Source organism: Enhydra lutris, unplaced genomic scaffold (genome assembly GCF_002288905.1).
Source record: "Enhydra lutris kenyoni isolate GAN:26980312 unplaced genomic scaffold, ASM228890v2 scaffoldscaffold44, whole genome shotgun sequence".
NCBI lineage: Eukaryota > Metazoa > Chordata > Mammalia > Carnivora > Mustelidae > Enhydra > Enhydra lutris.
The window spans coordinates 10,273,938-10,291,209 of NW_019154128.1; the positions used below are offsets into that span (position 1 = coordinate 10,273,938).

General features: G+C 56.0%; 1 protein-coding gene across 2 annotated transcripts in view; it reads right to left on the reverse strand.

The window, feature by feature from the left end:
- LOC111155861 (tetratricopeptide repeat domain 7A) overlaps positions 1-17,272 on the reverse strand; it is a 115,358-nt gene that overhangs the window by 48,406 nt on the left and 49,680 nt on the right. The window contains exons 9-11 of one of the 2 annotated variants that reach the window (XM_022516282.1): positions 11,227-11,364; positions 9,540-9,623; positions 5,039-5,143 (exon numbers count right to left, since the gene is read on the reverse strand). In XM_022516282.1, coding sequence (XP_022371990.1) covers positions 5,039-5,143; positions 9,540-9,623; positions 11,227-11,364 — 327 coding nt within the window. The remainder of the gene's footprint in view (positions 1-5,038; positions 5,144-9,539; positions 9,624-11,226; positions 11,365-17,272) is intronic. The other variant, XM_022516283.1, reaches the window with a different exon arrangement.

The window sequence follows — 17,272 nt, forward strand, 5'->3', positions numbered from 1 at the left end:
TCAAAACCCATGAACGGGTCTCAATTTCCAACGTGAAAGCCACAGCTCTAATCCAGCGGCTGACCGAGCTGCCCAGCGCTCGCCTGTCTCCAGCCACCCCCATCATCCTTCCCCCGGGGACTACCTCACTTAGCCATTCCAGTCTCCAGTCACTTCCTCTGGTGGCCTTGAAAGTCAACAGCTGGTGGCGCTAAGGTTGGGGCTTCTGCTAGGGTTACAGTGCTGGGCCCTCCTTGCACATCAAAACACCTCCAAAGGGATGGGTTTTTAAAGTTCTTTTCCACCATTCTCCTTCCAGTGATATACTGCTTTTTAATATCTCTTTTACCTACAGCAGCCCTGTCACTTCGCCACAAAGTCCAGGTAGAGACCCTCCATGCCCCCATGCCCCTGCCATTCTAGAGCAGTTTAGAGCCTGATGGCACAGGTGTCACACAGCGGAAGGTTCTGGGGCACAGGGAGCTTAGAGGACTTGTCCAAAGCCACCTGGCGAGGGAGTGACAGGACTGAGTGTCCAACCCAGGTCTCCTGAGCCTGCGTCTGGATCCTTCTGAGCTGCCCGAGTCACGGCTGCCCTTGGCGGTTCCCACCTTTCTTCCTCTCTGACCGTTTGGGAGAAGGATGCGGGAAAACTCTAACGTTTGGACCCTTTACTTTGGTTTTCCAGAAGGGCCGTGTTCCCATGATTTCACAGGTTCCGACAGCTCTCCAGGCTGTTCAATTTGGTGCCCACACAGACAGGCCTCTGGCTCGGTGGCCTCATCCATCTTGCACTGGGCCAAAGAGGTTGTTCCTGTGGCATTTCAGCCTCTTCCTCCCTTCCTGGGAACTGGAGAAAGTTCCCTTCTAAGCCTGCCAAGCTTGTTGAAACAGCACCTCTGGTTCTCCTCAGGCCCTTCCAGGGGCCCGGGGCCTGTTGCTAACTGCTCCACTGAAAACGCACTTCTCCCTTCCTGAGAGGAACAGGGCGAGGTTTCCTCATTTCCACATCCAGTGGCAGGGTGGCTGGCATTCTTTCTTCCCTGCCTCATAAACCCTCAACTCGTCTTCCTGGCTCTGGCCACCCCTGGATCTGAACAAGGAAGGTAGAAACACAAAAGCACCTCCCTTCTGAGAACCTGGTGTTTTGAAGGGACTGTTGCTCAGCAGGTTCCTGTCGTGTGCAAGGCAGCAACGCTCCTTGGCTCTGGTGTCAGAGCCACCTGTACGGGGTGTATGTGACTGCCTCCGGGGTACAGAGGAGACCCAGTGAGGGTGAATTATTCCCTGAAGTCACACAGCTGCTAAGTGGGTAGGCAGGGATTTGAACTCTATGCTCTCTGCCTCCAAAGCCTGTGCCGTTTCCACACTTCTTCCCCTCACGGAAGAGGCCGAGAGACACCACAGACCTTTCCTAGAGGAGCCTGGCCTGTTTTCCTGCTTCCTAACTCCCCTCTCGTGTGTGACATGCAGCACACATGCACACCCCCATCTCCTATCCTCCTAGGGAAGCCTCAACTTTTTAAATTAGATACATTTTAAATAAATGTGTTTGGAGAAATACTAAAAAGAAATATTTACAATTCTTTTCTTCCTGCCCCAAATAACCAGCTAGGGACCTTGGCAAGACATCAGCCACACCAAGGCTGCCACACACTGCTGTCCCTGGGTCAGAGCCTCGGATGCCCCCTCCCTACCTAGAGGAGCCTCAGGCTAAGCCTCAGGGGCAGTGCTCTCCCGCCTGCCCCCACGCCTGCCCTGGGGGGCAATCACCCTGCAGCAAACCCCATGTCAGCCAGCCTGTGACTGCATGGGTCCCTCTGCCTGGTGCACCACGACCTGAGGGCCACCTTGCTCTCAGACCCAGGCTCAGCCTAGGGCGTCCCACACTGGCTCTGGGCACGCAGACAGGATGTGGGGACAGCAGGTGCTCCACCTCTGGGCACATGGCCACCCCGGCTGGTTTCACCCAGCACAGCTCGTTTTTCAGATGTCCCAGTTTCAACCTCCCTTCCTGCAACCTGGGCCAAGCTGTCCACCCCCAGATTTCTGTCCTCTGCTCATGGAGCTTGGCTGGGCAATGGCCGGGCCTGCTGGGGCTGCTGGGAACCAGAAGAACTGTGATGGCAAAAGGCAGAGGTGGCCTCAGCTGCCTTTCAGGAACTGTGCTCCATCCCAAACAGCAGCACCCCTCAGCCTATCGAGGTCAGACCCATTCTTCCTGCTCATGGCCCTGGAATAGAGAGTGCTGGGCCGCCCCTCTCCTGGCCTCCTTGGCGAACAGGCTGCCTTTTGCTACCCACGGTCTGCTCTCTGCCCAGTGCCAATTTGGGAACCTGAGACCCACTGAACCAGAGGCAGACTTCCCGCACCATCCCTCCCAGCCAGCTGGGGCGGGAGTCATTCTAGAAGATATGAGTGGACATCTATCCACATGCAGGGTTCTTTGCTGGGGAGAAGGGCTCAGGGTGCAGATGTGGTAAGTGAAGAAGCTCCCCGACTAGTTGGGAAGAGAAGTACCATAGAAGGCAGAATTGGCTGCTGAGCGGCTACGCTCGTCGGCCAGCAGGATCTATCCAATAAGCACCGACGTGAACTCTGGGCTGGGGTTTCAACAAGGAAGAGAGACAGAATCTGCCCTCAAGAGACACAGGGGATTACCAGGTAAAGTGTTAGGTGTCCAAGGCAGGTATAAAAAGGGGCTTCGGGGAGGTCTGGGAGTTCCAGGTTAGGGATGGCTGCCAGGAGTCACCCCCCAACTCCCTCCAGCGGGACCTGGCTTGAGCCTGGACCCAGTTTCAATCCTGGCTCAAACCAGCCTCCAAAGCCATGCAGGCTTCTCAGCTGAAGTTAAAGAGCTCACTGTCCTCCCTGATTCTGATGACAAGTCTGTATGTTTAAGTTTCCTTTTGGGCTTTTCTATTTATGTTGTCATTGATGACTTTGCTCCTAACTCATCTGATTTCAATTTGGACTGATTGGATCCTAATTTTATTACCATGTAATCTGAATGCATGTAATGACTGTAATTACACCGCTGAGGGAAACAGCTCCTCCACGGTGGGAAGGCCTAAATTTAGGCTTCCTGGCAAGGGCGCTTGCCGGCTGGGTGGACACCCATAGCCACCTCAGAGCTGGGGGCCTCGGGGAGGACAGGGGCCCATCCCAGCCCCAGCTTGGTGAGGCGATGGGCGTGAAGCCCCTCTGAGGAGCCCCAAGAACACTCAGGAGTGTGAGTGAGGGGTCAGCAAGCCCACCATCTCTGTGACCCCTAGCTCCCACCACGGCCCTCTGTTGCAGAGCAACGGTCTGGGTGTCTCTGCTGACACCCGCATATCACCCACGTCCCCACAGCTCCCCACCTGTAAGATGCAGGGTGCCAACAGGTCCCCTGGAGAGACGTGGGGGGTAAGGGGTTTCCCCACTAATCCCAGGGTGGGGGAAGAAAGCAGTGATGAAAGAACCTACCACAGGCCTGAGCCCTCCACAGTCCAAGGCGTCCTCCTCCGTGCATCTCCTGACCCATCCAGCCTTCTACATACTTTATGTCATTTATGCCACATCTGAGGAACAGACTGTTATCATCTCCATTTTAAGAATGAGGAAACCAAGGCACAGCAAGGTTGTGTACCAAGACCACTTGGAGGTGGGCAGGGAAACTCCAACCCAACTCACACCGCAGCCACTTCCTAATGCCTGGAGCCTGTAGAGGTGGTTCTGCCAGATTTCCCCTCACTGAAGCCACACTCTTGAGCCTGGGGCCCGACACCATGCTTCCCCCTCCTCCGCCATTCACAGTGAGGGGGGCCACGGCGGCCATGCAGGCACCTCAGCTACAGAAATCTGAGAACCAGGAGACAGACGGGAAGGTACTCTTCCCCCCTTGCTCCTCACGTGAGGGAGGCAGTCCTCTCTGTAGCAAAGAGAGGACAAGGCCCACGGAGCAGCAAGGTGGGAACCCAGAGAGGGTGGGGGCCAGTTTCTAGTCCCTGGGAGACTTGGTAGGAAGGCTTCAAACATGGAGTCTCCCTTCCCAGGGCTGGATGCCCAAGGAGGGGGCAGTGGCAGTGGGAGGTGGACAGGCTGCTGTAGGCCCCTGGAGCCTGGAACAAGCTGGGCACCCAACCACAGAGAGGGTGGGCTTGGGGGGCTGGGAGAACAGGCAGGGGAGGCCTGTGTGTGGGAGTGGCTCCCCATGGGGAGACATGGGCCTGGAGGGCTGATGAAGGAATGGGAGCTATTTTGTCCGAAGAAAAGAGAGGTGGTAGGGCAGACGGCCAACAGGCAGGAGAGGATGCATTTGTTCTAGGATGGCCCCTGACCTCAGGAGGCTGGTGTGGGCACAAGGAAGCGGGGACCCTTGGGAAGAAGGCTCCCGTAGGAGGAGACACCTTTGCAGAGGCTCCACCCCAAGACCCCACAGGCTCAGAGCAGCCCCCAGGGGAAGCCTAAGGAGGAGAGCCCAGTGCCTTTCATGGCTCCGTGCTGCTGGCTTCTGGGAGGGCCTCAGAGCCAAGCTGCTGGAACACCTGGCCTATGGGGAGAGGGTGCACCTGCCCATTCAGCCACCTCGGCAGAGCCCTCGGCAGGCAGCTGAGCACAGGGCAGGGACCCACAGGCTGAAGCTGAAAGGAATGATGGCCCAAGAAAAGAGGCCACCTCTAGTCCTGCCCACACAGCACTGCCCCCCATAGCAATGTGAACATCCGTCCAAGTGACGGCCAGCCCAGATGTTCTGAGTCCCGCCCACTATCGCACCGCTGGGCAGGCAGGGGCCCCTGCTACTTTTGACTCTACATTTGGTTCCCTGGAGACCACATCTCAAGACTGAACCATAAACCTGATACCAGCCTGAGTCGGGGAACCTACTGCTACAGACAGAGGCTGGTTTTCTCAGACGATTCCTCCTTCCAGGCCTGCCTGCCTCACAGCTCCCCACACAACCCCCACCCCACCCCTTATACACACAGCAAGGTGTGCACACCCTGATCTCATGCCCACCTGCCACCCTTCTGCAGGAGTCGCTGGGCCCAGGGCCCTTCCCCCACAACTCACTCACCCAGTGCAGGGACCCGATGCAGACCTTGGCGGCCATCAGGGGCACGGTGGGGTCCGAGGGTCGAAGCTTCGTGCACTCCCGCAGCAGTGACACGGCGTAGGCTGACTGCAGAAGAAAGGGCAGGTGACACCGTCACCGGCAGCCCTGGGTCTCAACAGACCGGGGGTCTCGTGCCTATAGCAGGGGGGCCTTTCCCAAATAACCAGTCCTTGCTCTGCACCCCTTTCCCCCTAGGAGGCAGGAAGAGGGCCCAGTGGGAGGAGCCTGGGCCACGTTGGCAGACAAATCCCTCCCTGGCCCCAGATTCCGCATCTGGAGAATGGAGGCTGTGAGCCTTGCCCAGGTAACAAGAGCTCAGGTAACAACAGGTAGAAGTGCTTCTAAAAAAAATTCAGATGTGAACCACAGAAATTTTAGGGGCAAAAAAGGGCTCTTTCAAACTTCTGAGTTCAACAGCCTTGGTTTACAGGTGACAAGATGAGGCCGAAGCTCCAGAGAACTGGGAGGCAGGGCCGTGGTCGGGAGATGATGGGGGTGCATAATGGCTGGCAGAGGAGAAGGAGAGAAGCTGAGCTGGCAGAGGCAAAGAGACCCTCCAGACAGGAGTCTGGCGCCCCTCACGGCTGCAGGGACTCAGCTACAGAGACAGAGCCAGAATGGACCTACTAAGCATGGCTGCATGTGGACGGAAGGCCAGGACAGGAGACCATCCACAGGCAGGCAGTAATGCTACCAGTCATAATAAGGAGGAAAAGAACACCAGCTAACACTTATTCAGATATTACTATGCGCCACACAGGTATAAATCAGAGCTCAGCAAAACACAGCCCACAGGCCAAATGTGGCCCTCTGCCTGCTTCTGTGAATAAAGTTTTATTGGAACTCGGCCACACCCATTCATGTATGTATTGCCTACGGCTATTTTTATGACACAGCGGAGTTCCCACAGAGGCTGTTTGGCCTGCATAATCAAAAACGTCTCCTATCTGACCCTGTACAGAAAGTCTGCTTCCCCCTGCTCTAGGTGCTTTATTAATTAAAATTTCACAACTCTCCTATGAGGTAGGTGAGCATGTCCCTATTTACAGATGAGGAAGATGAAAGGCAGGAAAGTTATGTAGCTTGTTCTAAGGCACAGTACCCATCCATGGCTCTAGGCTCGGAACTGCCCTTTCCTGCCTCTGCAGTGACTCCTAGGGTAGGAGAAGCAGCCTGGGTCTCCCTGCTAGACACACACACACACACACACACACACACACACACACACACACACGAGACACACACCACCACTCGGGGCTTCTGACTGCGTTCAACATTTTTCCAAGAAACTCAACAGGGACACCCCTCCCCCGGCAAGTGTGCACACTCCATACTTGTGTGACACCCCAGGCAGGCAGGGGCATGTGTATGAGCACAGTTCCCCTGTACTAAGCCCTACTGTGAGCCAGGCTTCCTTACCATTACTTAGCTTTCACCCTCCCCAGCAACTCCAGGGGGACCACTGAGGCAATGGGGGCTCTGGAAGGCTTACCAGTTCAAACTCCGTGTGAGAGACTGGAAGAGAGAGAGATGGATGCCCAGTCTTTCTCTAGCTACCCCTCCCTTCCCCACCAGCTAAGGAAAAGCTCTTCTCAGCCCAGACATGACAGACTGAGGCTCTGGGCTCAGGCATATCAGGTCTGTTCGAGATGTCTCAGCCAAGGGCTGGCTCTGTGCCCGGTGCTGGGCTGGGGTTGTGGGGTCACTGCCGGAAGAAGGAAGAAGAGAGAAGTGGCCATGGCTCTTGCCTATCAGGTGCCTGCAGAAAGGCCAGGGGGAGAAGACCAAAGCTACCATTCCCCACTGCTCTCTCAGAAAGTGAGGGTGTGAGACCCAGCACAGGTGGGCGTCAGCAGATGTCCTATTCCAGGCCTGAGCTGTGGGGAAGGGGCCCTTGTGAGGGGCCTGAAGGAGTCACCAGGCGATCCACTTCTCCTATGAATGCCAATCCCACCCCCCTGGCCACAGAACCCCGGCCACACACCACAGCAAGCCTCGGGCTCCCCTTGGCCTCCTTCTCTGGCTGCTGCCCTCTGCAGAGTGGAAGGTTCTCTATCCTTGAGATGGAGGTTCTACAACCCTGACCATCCATGTTCACGTCACACAGACACAAAGCATTGCTCTTTCTTTTTTTTTTTTTTTTTAAAGATCTTATTTATTTATTTGACAGAGATCACAAGTAGATAGAGAGGCAGGCAGAGAGAGGAAGGGAAGCAGACTCCCTGCTGAGCAGAAAGCCCAATGCAGGGCTTGATCCCAGGATCCTAGGATCATGACCTGAGCCGAAGGCAGAGGCTTTAACCCACTGAGCCACCCAGGCACCCCAGCATTGCTCTTTTAGGAGCCATCAGAGGACTCCAGTAAGGGCAGGCAGCTTGGGTTTTTGCGTTTTTTTTTTGTTTTGTTTTTTGTTTTTTTTGTCATGGTGGTTACCTAGCAACACAGCCAATGTGACTGCTGAGGAGACCAAGAGAAGGAGCGACCTAAATCATGTCATGGACCTCGTCTTTTCTTCCAGCAGGCTGAGGTGTCCAACATATATACGTCCACCCGGCCACACCTTTGGCACGAGTGCAGGTACAGAACCTTGATTCCCACCTTGGGCTTTGGCAGAGCCCAGCTCTGGCCACTCTGCTGCAGGGCTGCCTGGCCCAACTAGGCAGACTGAGCTGGTGTGCAGGATTCCTAAGGGGGCAGGGAGTGCGTTTCCAGAACAATCTCCTGCTGCAGCAAAGGCAGGCATGGGTATAATTCCATGTCTCCAGCCTATGGAGCCTCACGTGTGAGGAACTCACCAATCACCACAACGCCCTGCCTGTAAGCCCATTCTTGTGCCCACCTTGCTGGTCTGTGAAGGAGTCAGGCTGAGACACCAGCTCCCTGGAGCCTGGGATGGGCTGGATTGTGTGTGGACCTCTGTGAGCCCAGCTCCTCTCACTAGGGCCATCGAAGATCCCATCCCTCCCAGGATAACACCTTCTCCCTTGACTGGGGAATTTCCTGGCACAGGGTCAGAGATTAAAGCTACCTTCTGAGAGATTAAAACTAGCCTTCTTCAGAGGAGGGCTCCCCAGTTTTCCTTTGCATCTCAAAGGGGCCCACAACCCAAGAAGGGTAAGGACCACTGCCCTGGCCCTGGGCCTCTCCTCCTGGCCCACATTCTCACTATTGTAAGATCAGAGGTTCTTTGTTTCCCAGAGGCAGGAAGACACTGTCACATGGTGCTGTGAGCTGTCTGCCCAGGCTCCGAGCCCCCCCCCCCCCCTCAGGCCTCGTTCTAGCTGCAGCCTGAGCTCTCCCGGAGCCTTGGCAAGACCCTGCTGAGCACAGAGCCAGGATAGACCATGTCTGTGCCTTTAAGATGCTCTGGGGGGTGATCAACATGGTGATGCTGGGGAAGAGGTTTGGGAAGACAGAGGCCCACTGGGGGTTAGAGGGGGAAGGAGGCCCCCCACTTGATTCTCACTCTACTTCCCTGGCTCCTTCTCACCTCTTCCGAAGCAGCACTGCTCTTCTTCCTCTTTCCTGCCTAACCTTTGTGGAGGAGGTGCCGGCAAGCCGAGGAGGGCCCTCCTCTGAGCCAAGCTGCTGGGCTAGAAATGGCAGGTGGCACAGATGGGCGGGGGAGGGGGCAGGAATTCCCTCAGCCCCACAAAAGGGCTCTGGGTGTTTACAGCTCTTGGAACGATTTGCAAGTTCCTGCCACCTTCTTTCCTGCCTTCGTAGCATCCTCGGCTCTAACACCCTCAGCACCCAGCTCTGGAAAGGTTTTCCTTTCATGTTACTGCTGAAAATAGAGGCTTATGTAAGTGTAATTCTCATCAGAGCAGAAACCGGGGGGTGCTGGAACAGGGCTTGGTGGGTAGAGAGCAAAGGCAGCCCTGGTGACTGGGGATAAAGTCAGACCCCTTGTGTGGGGCAGAGAGAGCTCCCCTTGCCTCTGTCCCAGCCACATCCACTGGCGCAGTTCTCCCCCCAGACTCCCTCATGGGCGCTGCCCCTCTGCTCCACCCTTCAACTCTTTCATCCTCGGCAGGTCCTTCCATGGGAAGGTCCTTTCCTGATGCCACACCTGGTGGGCAGGAAGAGAGCTACGGCCCAAATGAATGCATCCCTCGCTCAGAACCTGTGCCCCACGCCTGTCGCCTGCAGTGGTACTCAACGAGTCACACGTGGAAGTGCGTTGTTGCCCCATGTGTGCACATGGGCTAGGAGAAAAACATCCACAGACTCACAGCTGCGCACCTTTAACTCCCAGGTGGACACCAGACTCACACGGGGATCTGAGTGTGTGACCCTCTGCTGCCCCTCACTCTCCCAGAGGTGAAAATCCGATGCTGGAGAACATTTCTGACTCACCGCGGTGCCCTCTGCCCAGCCCTGGAGGGGACTGGAGGAGAGCAGAGGCCCCGAAGGCAGGTGTGCCACCTCCCTCCCCTGCAACACGTACCCTGGGTCTTACCTTCCCACAAGCCACCATGGAGAGGGCCACTTGGTACCAAAGGTGAAATTCTTCAAATGCAAACTTCATGGCTCGCTCTAGGCACTGAGGAGAGGGAGCCAGTCAGCACGTAGCCCCCCAGGGGTCCTCCCACCCCCAGGCGATCCAATATCCCCCAGGACAATCACTGGTCACTGCTCAATCACTGCTCAGATCACTTCCCATACGAAGCTGCAGGAGGCCTGTACTTGGTTGTGTCAGAAAACTCCAGGCACAACCTATCCCTGCAACTGGACAGATTATTCTGTGTGACCTTCCGCAAGTCTCCTACCCTCTCTGGCCCTTGGTTCCCACCTCCCTAATATGTGACTGCCTCACAGGGTGCTGGGGAAAAGGGAATGAAATTGGGTCTGGGTTTTTAACGTGTCAGCATCCCATAAAAATAATAACTGGTATTTATTATTGTTGTGCATGGTACCACTCTGTTTTCTTACACGTGTTAATAACTTACACACGCTTCCCAACAACCCTGGCAGGTGGGTTCTCCCATTGGTATCATTTCATAGATGAGAAGGGTGAGGTTTGAATGACTTGCTAGAGTCACAGGGCCAGTAAGTGGCAGAGCGGGCTGACCCACAAAGCCGCCCAAATGGAAAGGCTTTTCTGCGTTCTGCTGTTCTCCACGACCACTGAGAAAACGGACTGCCCCACCAGCCTGTCCGATCCTGGACAACCCCAAATCAGGGACGGCCTGGTGAAATCCGGCAGATACTACAAGTGCTTCCACGATGGAGGCAGAAGCCAGGCTGTGAGGCCAGGATTCACCACGTGGCCACGGTCAGGTGGGGTGGGGGACAGAGGTGAGGTTCCGGAACCAGACAGCATGGATGTTAAGAGCTCAATGGCCTGGGTTCACAAGCTGGCTCAGATCTAGCCCCTCCACCATCGAGGGCATGAAACCAGCTCTCCAGGCCTTGCCTTCCTCACTGGTAAACTCAAGAGAACACCACTTCAAGAAGGTAGCACCTAAAAGCACCTTGCATGGTGCTGGGCACAGGCTGGGGATCAGATGTCACCAGCTCCCTCAGGGGCCCTCCTAACCTCGTGGAAAGAGAAGCTACTGCAGGAATGGGCCTCCTGTGCAAGGAGACAGGGGCCCCAGAGCCACTCTTGATTCCAGCCCAGATTTGAAAGTTCTAAAATGCGTGCACACCATTCACCTTGTGAGGAATGGAGAGAGGGGCAGCTTGGTGCCTGCCTTCACTCCAGAGAGGGGCCACGCTGGGAGCAGGCAGCACCTGGTAGCAGGTTTTGCTCAACAGAATGGGGTTGCTCTGTCCAGCTCAGGTGGGAGGGGGTCCGGAGTCCTGACACACACCAAGCTCAGAGCTCCGCCAGCAGAGGCAGTCACAAAACACCAGTGTCATCCACGCGGGAAGCTGGGGGGATGGATAATTTTCCCCCATGCTTCTTTATACAATGCCACGTGTTCTTTTGAAAGAAAAACACATTAAAAAACTAGGAAAACCACCCAAACCCAAACCACTCATCCTGCCAGGGAAGGGCAGCTCTCCCGGACCTAGCAATGAATGGTTCCCGGCCCTGTCTCCCAAGGAGATGGTACCCCCTGGTGGAACGGGGAAGGGACCATGGGGGAGGTCCAGTGGTGGCCCCACCTGGCTTCTGGGGAGGGCGTGGGTCGCCATACCTCAGAGAGCATGACGTACTGGCCCCTCCTGCCCAGCGTGATACTCAGGAGGTCATAGATGGCCGCCGCGTTCCGCAGGCTCACCGCCCTGTCCTCCTCCTGCTCTGGCGCCCTGCTCAGCACCACGTCCCGAGTAGCCTGCGGGGGGACATAGTTGGGGAGAGAGTAAGCACAGAAAATAAGCAATGGCCTGCCCCCGAGTCCCAGGGACTGTCGCCCTTACACTGCTAACCCAGGCCATGCTCCCGAAGTCAGCCAGGGCCCTGCCCCCACCCCCATGAAGGCCCCCATGAAAGAGAGAAAACCTCCACCCACAGCTGAGGATGGGGTGAGGAAGCCGTTCTGAGGGCCCCTGCTCTTCAGTGTGTTAGTCTGCAAAGTCTCAAACCTACAGAAAAGTTGCAAGGGTAACGGTGTTGACCACTCCTGCTTTGTTGCTCTCTAGTATAGGATAATAAGGATAGAGTCAGGAAGGTAAGATGACCCTTGCCCCCTAAGTACAACCGCCAGAGGAATGCCAGTATTTCAGGAAACGTAAAACTGGTATGTCTAACTAGCAGCTCACAGTCAGATCTATGGTCTTAGGCTTCTCATCCCAGAGCCCCATCCAGGTCCATGCCAACATTCCGGGGCCGTGTCTCTTCTGTCTCCTCTCATCCAGAAGGGCCCCGCAACCCTCGACTTTCAGACCCTGGCATTTTTGAGGATAGAGAGCAGCAGTTTTGTGAAACAGTTCCTTGCAAGCTTGTAACTGTCCATGCACAGAAAGAGCTTCAGGTAACACCTGGAAGTGTCTAGATCAGGTGGGGGGCTCTGCTGCTTGACTCGTGGGCTGTAGCCCCTCGGTGCCATCAGCACCTCTGATAAGGACCTCCCAGCCTCATACCTCCTTCCCATCACCACTGTGTTCAACCCAGACCCAATGCTCAATTTCTTCAGACAACAGACCTCTCCTCTCAGAGTTCCCTAAGAAATCTCCAACACGCAGCCTCTGTGCTTGGTGCCCAGCACTCAGGAGTTCAGCAGCTCAGAGCTGCCAGGTAGCTGCTGGGCCCCGGGACTGGGGGGTGTTGGGAAAATATGCTTAAGCAGTAGGAGACTGTATACTCCAAAGTGGGGAGCTCTGTATCACCAAGCCTAAAATCTCCCCACTGGGGATTCTGGACCCTCTTGCTCTGTGGCCTATGGTCCCACTCCCTCTTATAAACCCATACTCTGGAGACAACACTCAGGCCTGGGAGTAAACCAGCATGAATCATGGGGTCTCTGAGTTGAGCAGCACCAGGGCAGAGACCAGGCTAGGAATGCTCTGTGACCACACACACACACACACACACACACACACCCCAAGGGCTGTATCTGCTGGAGCAAGGCTTGGTTCCAGCCAGATGCTCCTGCTGGCTATGCTCCTGCTGGCTACTCCCAGTATCCTTCTCCCTCTGTAGTAGGGGCTGAACCCCCTTTTGTGTGTTGGAACTCATCGTTTTCTACTTCCCCACACAGGACCTCAGACCTGGGGATGCTGGGACAAAAGGGAGCTGCTGGCCCATAAAACCAATTTCTCACTGTCAGATCCACATTACTCTTCCCGTTGAGAGATGGTCTTCAAAACCTCCCTCTGGGCAGGATTATGAACCCCTTCCCCAGGTCAGGAGCTGAGGCCCCCATGGGTGAAGAGCCATAGAGGCAGAAGAAGCCCAGTGGCCTTCAGAGTGCAGGCTCTGAATGCGTCCTGTTGTGTAACCCTCAAGTACATGCCCAGAGGCTTCTGGAAGCCAAAATGCCTCTAAGACCCAAGAAGTGACTCATCCATGGGGGCACTTCAGCAAGGCAGGCCAGTGGCCAGAGGCCGTGACGGATGCCCCTCCAGCCACAGCACGTGGGGGCTGCCGCCACCCCCATGTACACGGAGCAGCCCCAGGAGAAGGTGCAGGGTGCCAGGAGATTCCCAGAAAGGATGAGGGCTGGTACCAGCCTGACAAATAAGAGCCCGTCAGGAAGCCCAAAGAGTTAAGGGGAGAGGAGCAGAGAGGGAAAGTGCCAGAGAAACCCACCCACACAGGCACCATCAGGAAGAGAGAAGAAATTCTGAGAGGCTTGGCAGGAGCTATTTGATGAAGCGAAGCAGGAACACAAAACTGGCCACGTACCTCCCCACTCCTCCCCTTCCAGCCCTCCCCTCCAGAACTCCCCAGCTCAGCCCCCAAGGGTGGGGCCCCGAGAGAGGGTGGGGCCCCGAGAGGCAGCCTCACCAGGCAGCCAAGACAAGGGTGGAGGCAATGAGAGGATGGGGCCACGGGGCCCAGAAGCAACAGCAGGAGTAAGGAGTACTCGTGCTCAGTGCACTCTGACCTAGAAATCTGCTGGGAGAGAGGGATCCTGATGGAAAGGGAGCAGCGCAGGCAGCCTGCAGTGGGGTGATGGGGGGTTTCTTCTGTGGGGTATGGGGAGAAGCCTGGCTTGGCACATGCAGGATCTGGAAGCTATCCATGCAGACCGGTCTTGTTTTGGGGATGGTGGGCAGCGAGCTGTGCCCGCAGGTTGGCCTGTCCTTGAAGAGTAACCCCTGTAGACCCCAGCTCCCAACCCCCTCCAAACTGCCCCAGCACAAGGTCGAACCTCTTTTCTGTGGCTGTCACGAGGCCTGGCCCACCCGGCCAGGTTCTCCCCCAACCAGCTCCCAGTCTTCCCCCTACCCCACAGAACTCCCCGCAGCTCCCTCTCAGCACCACGGACTGTCTGTATCCTCTGTCACCCTGCGTGCCTCTGGGCTCCTCACAACTCAACTCAGATACTTGTCAACCTGACTGATCCCACCAGGCAAGCCTGCCCCCCTCTTGTCCTTTCCCACCATGGGGCACACACCCCAGCCCTGTATGCCCAAGGGTCCCCTGGTTCTGGGACAGGGACATGTCTCACTGTCTCCAGCACCTTCCTTGGTCCATGTTTGTAGAATGGGTGATGTTGAGCAAGAGTTCTGGGCTTGGTGTGGAACCCGTCTCCTCTTGCCCTCGACCTTGACCTTTAGGACAACAGTGTCTCTGTGGGGCAGGGGCGGGGGGCGGGGGAGGGGGAGCAGAAGGGGTGGATTTCCAGCACTGGGCTAGGATGAAGTCAGAAAACCAGGTACAGAACTGAACATGTCCTCAGCCTGGAGGCTGGGCCTCCCCTATAGGCCGACAGCAGGGAAGGGGTCTCCTTGGAGGTCCTCAGAAACTGGAGCCTATGTCAAAAGGGAAGCAAGGTTCTACAAAGGAAAACAGAAAGCAGAAGTCTGTCCTGGTTGCTATGGCTCCAGGGCAGGGCTGCTGGTGGGAGGTGGGGGTGGGGCTCGCTGGGTGGGGGAAGCGGGGCAGAAGGAAGGAAGCTGTGGGGGCCAGTGACCGGGCAGGAATTCATGTTCGGCAGGGCACCGAGGGCGAGGGCGGCGCCTCAGACACTCTGCTGGGGGCTTCCAGTCACTGCCTGCATGCCCTGGGTAACTTGTTCCCTCCTCCCCTGGGCTTACCACCCTCAGGCCAACGACACTCCCAAATTCCCCGAATGCTCAGCCTGCCTTGAACTAGTCCCAGCCACTCTTTGCCTCCACCATTCAAATGGCCTCGCTAGGAAATCCTTCAGATCAAATGCAGACAGAGACAAGAATGTGCCTATGACCTATACAGCGAGATATAGACACTGACTTTTCTTCTCACCACCACCAACCTCACTCCTCTGGGAATCACCAAGAATATTCTCTTGTTCCCCCCTGCATAATCTCTGCCGCCACCTCTATGGATGCCTCACCTTTGTATGGACCACACATTTTGTCCCAGGCAGGGTCCTGAGCTGTACCTGCTCTTAACCCGGCCCCTCTGGCTGCCCCCACCCAGGGAAGCCTCCTCCAAACCGAGGACATTCACCCCAGGCCCTCTACAAGCCAAAAGGGGAAAAGCCCCCCACCCCCCTCAAAAAAAAGCATGCACCTCTGACCCCCCTCCTCCAACAGCTCATCACTGCCAGCTTGACCCGTATCTGGTCTTGGGAGATGGATCCAGAAAGCAAACTTAGGGCCTTATGGGAGGACTGGCGGGGGAATTGCCATGTCCCCAGGCTGGCCAGCCGCCTGAAAGCCAAGGCAGGCAACACTTCCTCCAACAGTCCTCCTTCCACTGCCACACATCAGCTTTTCAGGGTCACACCCCTCACATCTCATCCAGACTCACAGTAACCCCAGGGAGGTGCAGGAGCAACCACTAGGCCCCCTTTGCAGATGGGAAACTGAGGCTCAGAACGTGAACTAATTGTGCAAGGTCCCCAGGAGGTAAGGCTGCACCTCCAAGGGCCAGTCCGGGATGGCTTCTGTTGCCTCATGGGCACCCCCTGCCAGCCCTAGTCCCGACTCTCTGCTGAGTGCAGGGCCTCAGACTGCACTGACCTTTGTTTCTAGCTAGCCCCGTTTCTCCTTTCTAATCCCCGACACGAACAGGGTGAGAGAAAGAAAGGGAACTAACTAACCTGTGGAGTACTTTGCAAGTGGCATCTCACAATGACCTCATGTACCATTGTCCTATTTCACAGATGAGAAGACTGAGGCCCAGGGACTCTCCCCAGGGCACACAGATAGATGGGACCCAGATTAGAACCTAGACATTCTGACTTCAACCCCAGAGGCCTCTGAAGAAGTGTGCAGTAGCCTCGTCCATGCCACCAGAGGCCCTGGGATGGCTGTGCATATGGGGGAACCAAAGCAAAACACCAAGCCAGGCCTTCCCAATCAGGAAAAAAGCCCCTTGGGCAATGTTTCCAGGTCCCTGCTCCACCCTGTTCTCAGCCACAGCTGCTCCGCCTTGGCCAAGGACCCAGTCTCAGGGCCTGCAGCTGGTACCCCACAAAAACACCCCAAAAGGAGTCCTCTGGCAGCCTCTGTGCCTGGCACCTGCCCCTCCATGGAGGGCACCGTCATGTTCCGCTCCTGCTGCCGTCCCCCACCAGCAGACGTAATTACCACGGCTCTCAAGCTGCCAGTCCACGGAGCCAAGAAGTAACATGCTCTGTGATGGGCCCATCCACACAGAGCCCTGGCCAGGCCCACGCCGGCCCCCACTCTCCTGCCGCGTCAGGCTTCTGCAGCAGAAACCACAGCTCTTCCTGCCAGCGAGGGAGAGAGGCTCTCCCACCTCTACCGAGACACCCGTTCGGAGCTGGCAGCATGCCCAAGCAGATCCCCTACCGCGGCTGCCTGTGGCAGAGCAAACCAGGGGCCAGACGCTGGGAGGATCCGTGCTCCTCTGCGAGTCCCAGATGGAATCAAGCCCAAGAAGCACTTTCCTTCTTTTTTTTCTTTTTAAACAGAATGGTATCCTCGAACCAATTTTTCTCCCAACATGATCTGAGCCTTACTGTTCTCTAAAATGACTGAATCAGAAGCAAGCATTTATCAGGACAAAAACAAACCTGTCTTGAACGTCTATAACATACCAGGCACCTGTGTGTTCGTTTTCTGGCTTTGTGCAAGAAAGGCCTCATTAGCCTCATTTTACAGACAAGAAAACTAAGGAGCAGGGAGGGAAGAACCTTGTGGAGGCCACACAGACTGTGAATGGCAAATTCAAGGCTCAGACTACTGGGTCTGACCCTGGATTTGACACAGTTCACCTGTAGGCTACCCGTTCCCCCCCCCCCCCCCGACTCAGCACCAGGCCTTTGGAACCTTTCGGTTCCCAAGCACATGACACCAGCAGCAACTTCTCCACCAGCTGAATGAAACAGACCCACAGGTTCAGTCTGTCTCTGCATATATTTTTATGCCTAGATGAGTATTTTTGAGAGGATCAAGACTTCTGTACTTCCTGGTTCTCCAACTGTTTGAGAAAATCAGACTAGTTTGATCCAGGGTTCTTGTAAAAACTAGAACATACACTTGGGCTTCAGCAGACTGGGGTGATTCCTTCTGATACAAGGACCAGGATTTCCTCCTGGTCCCTGGATCCATCTCCAGGAGGTGGGAGTACATCTGGGATGGGGGGCAGGGACTGAACTCATCACTGTATCTCCAGGGTCAAGT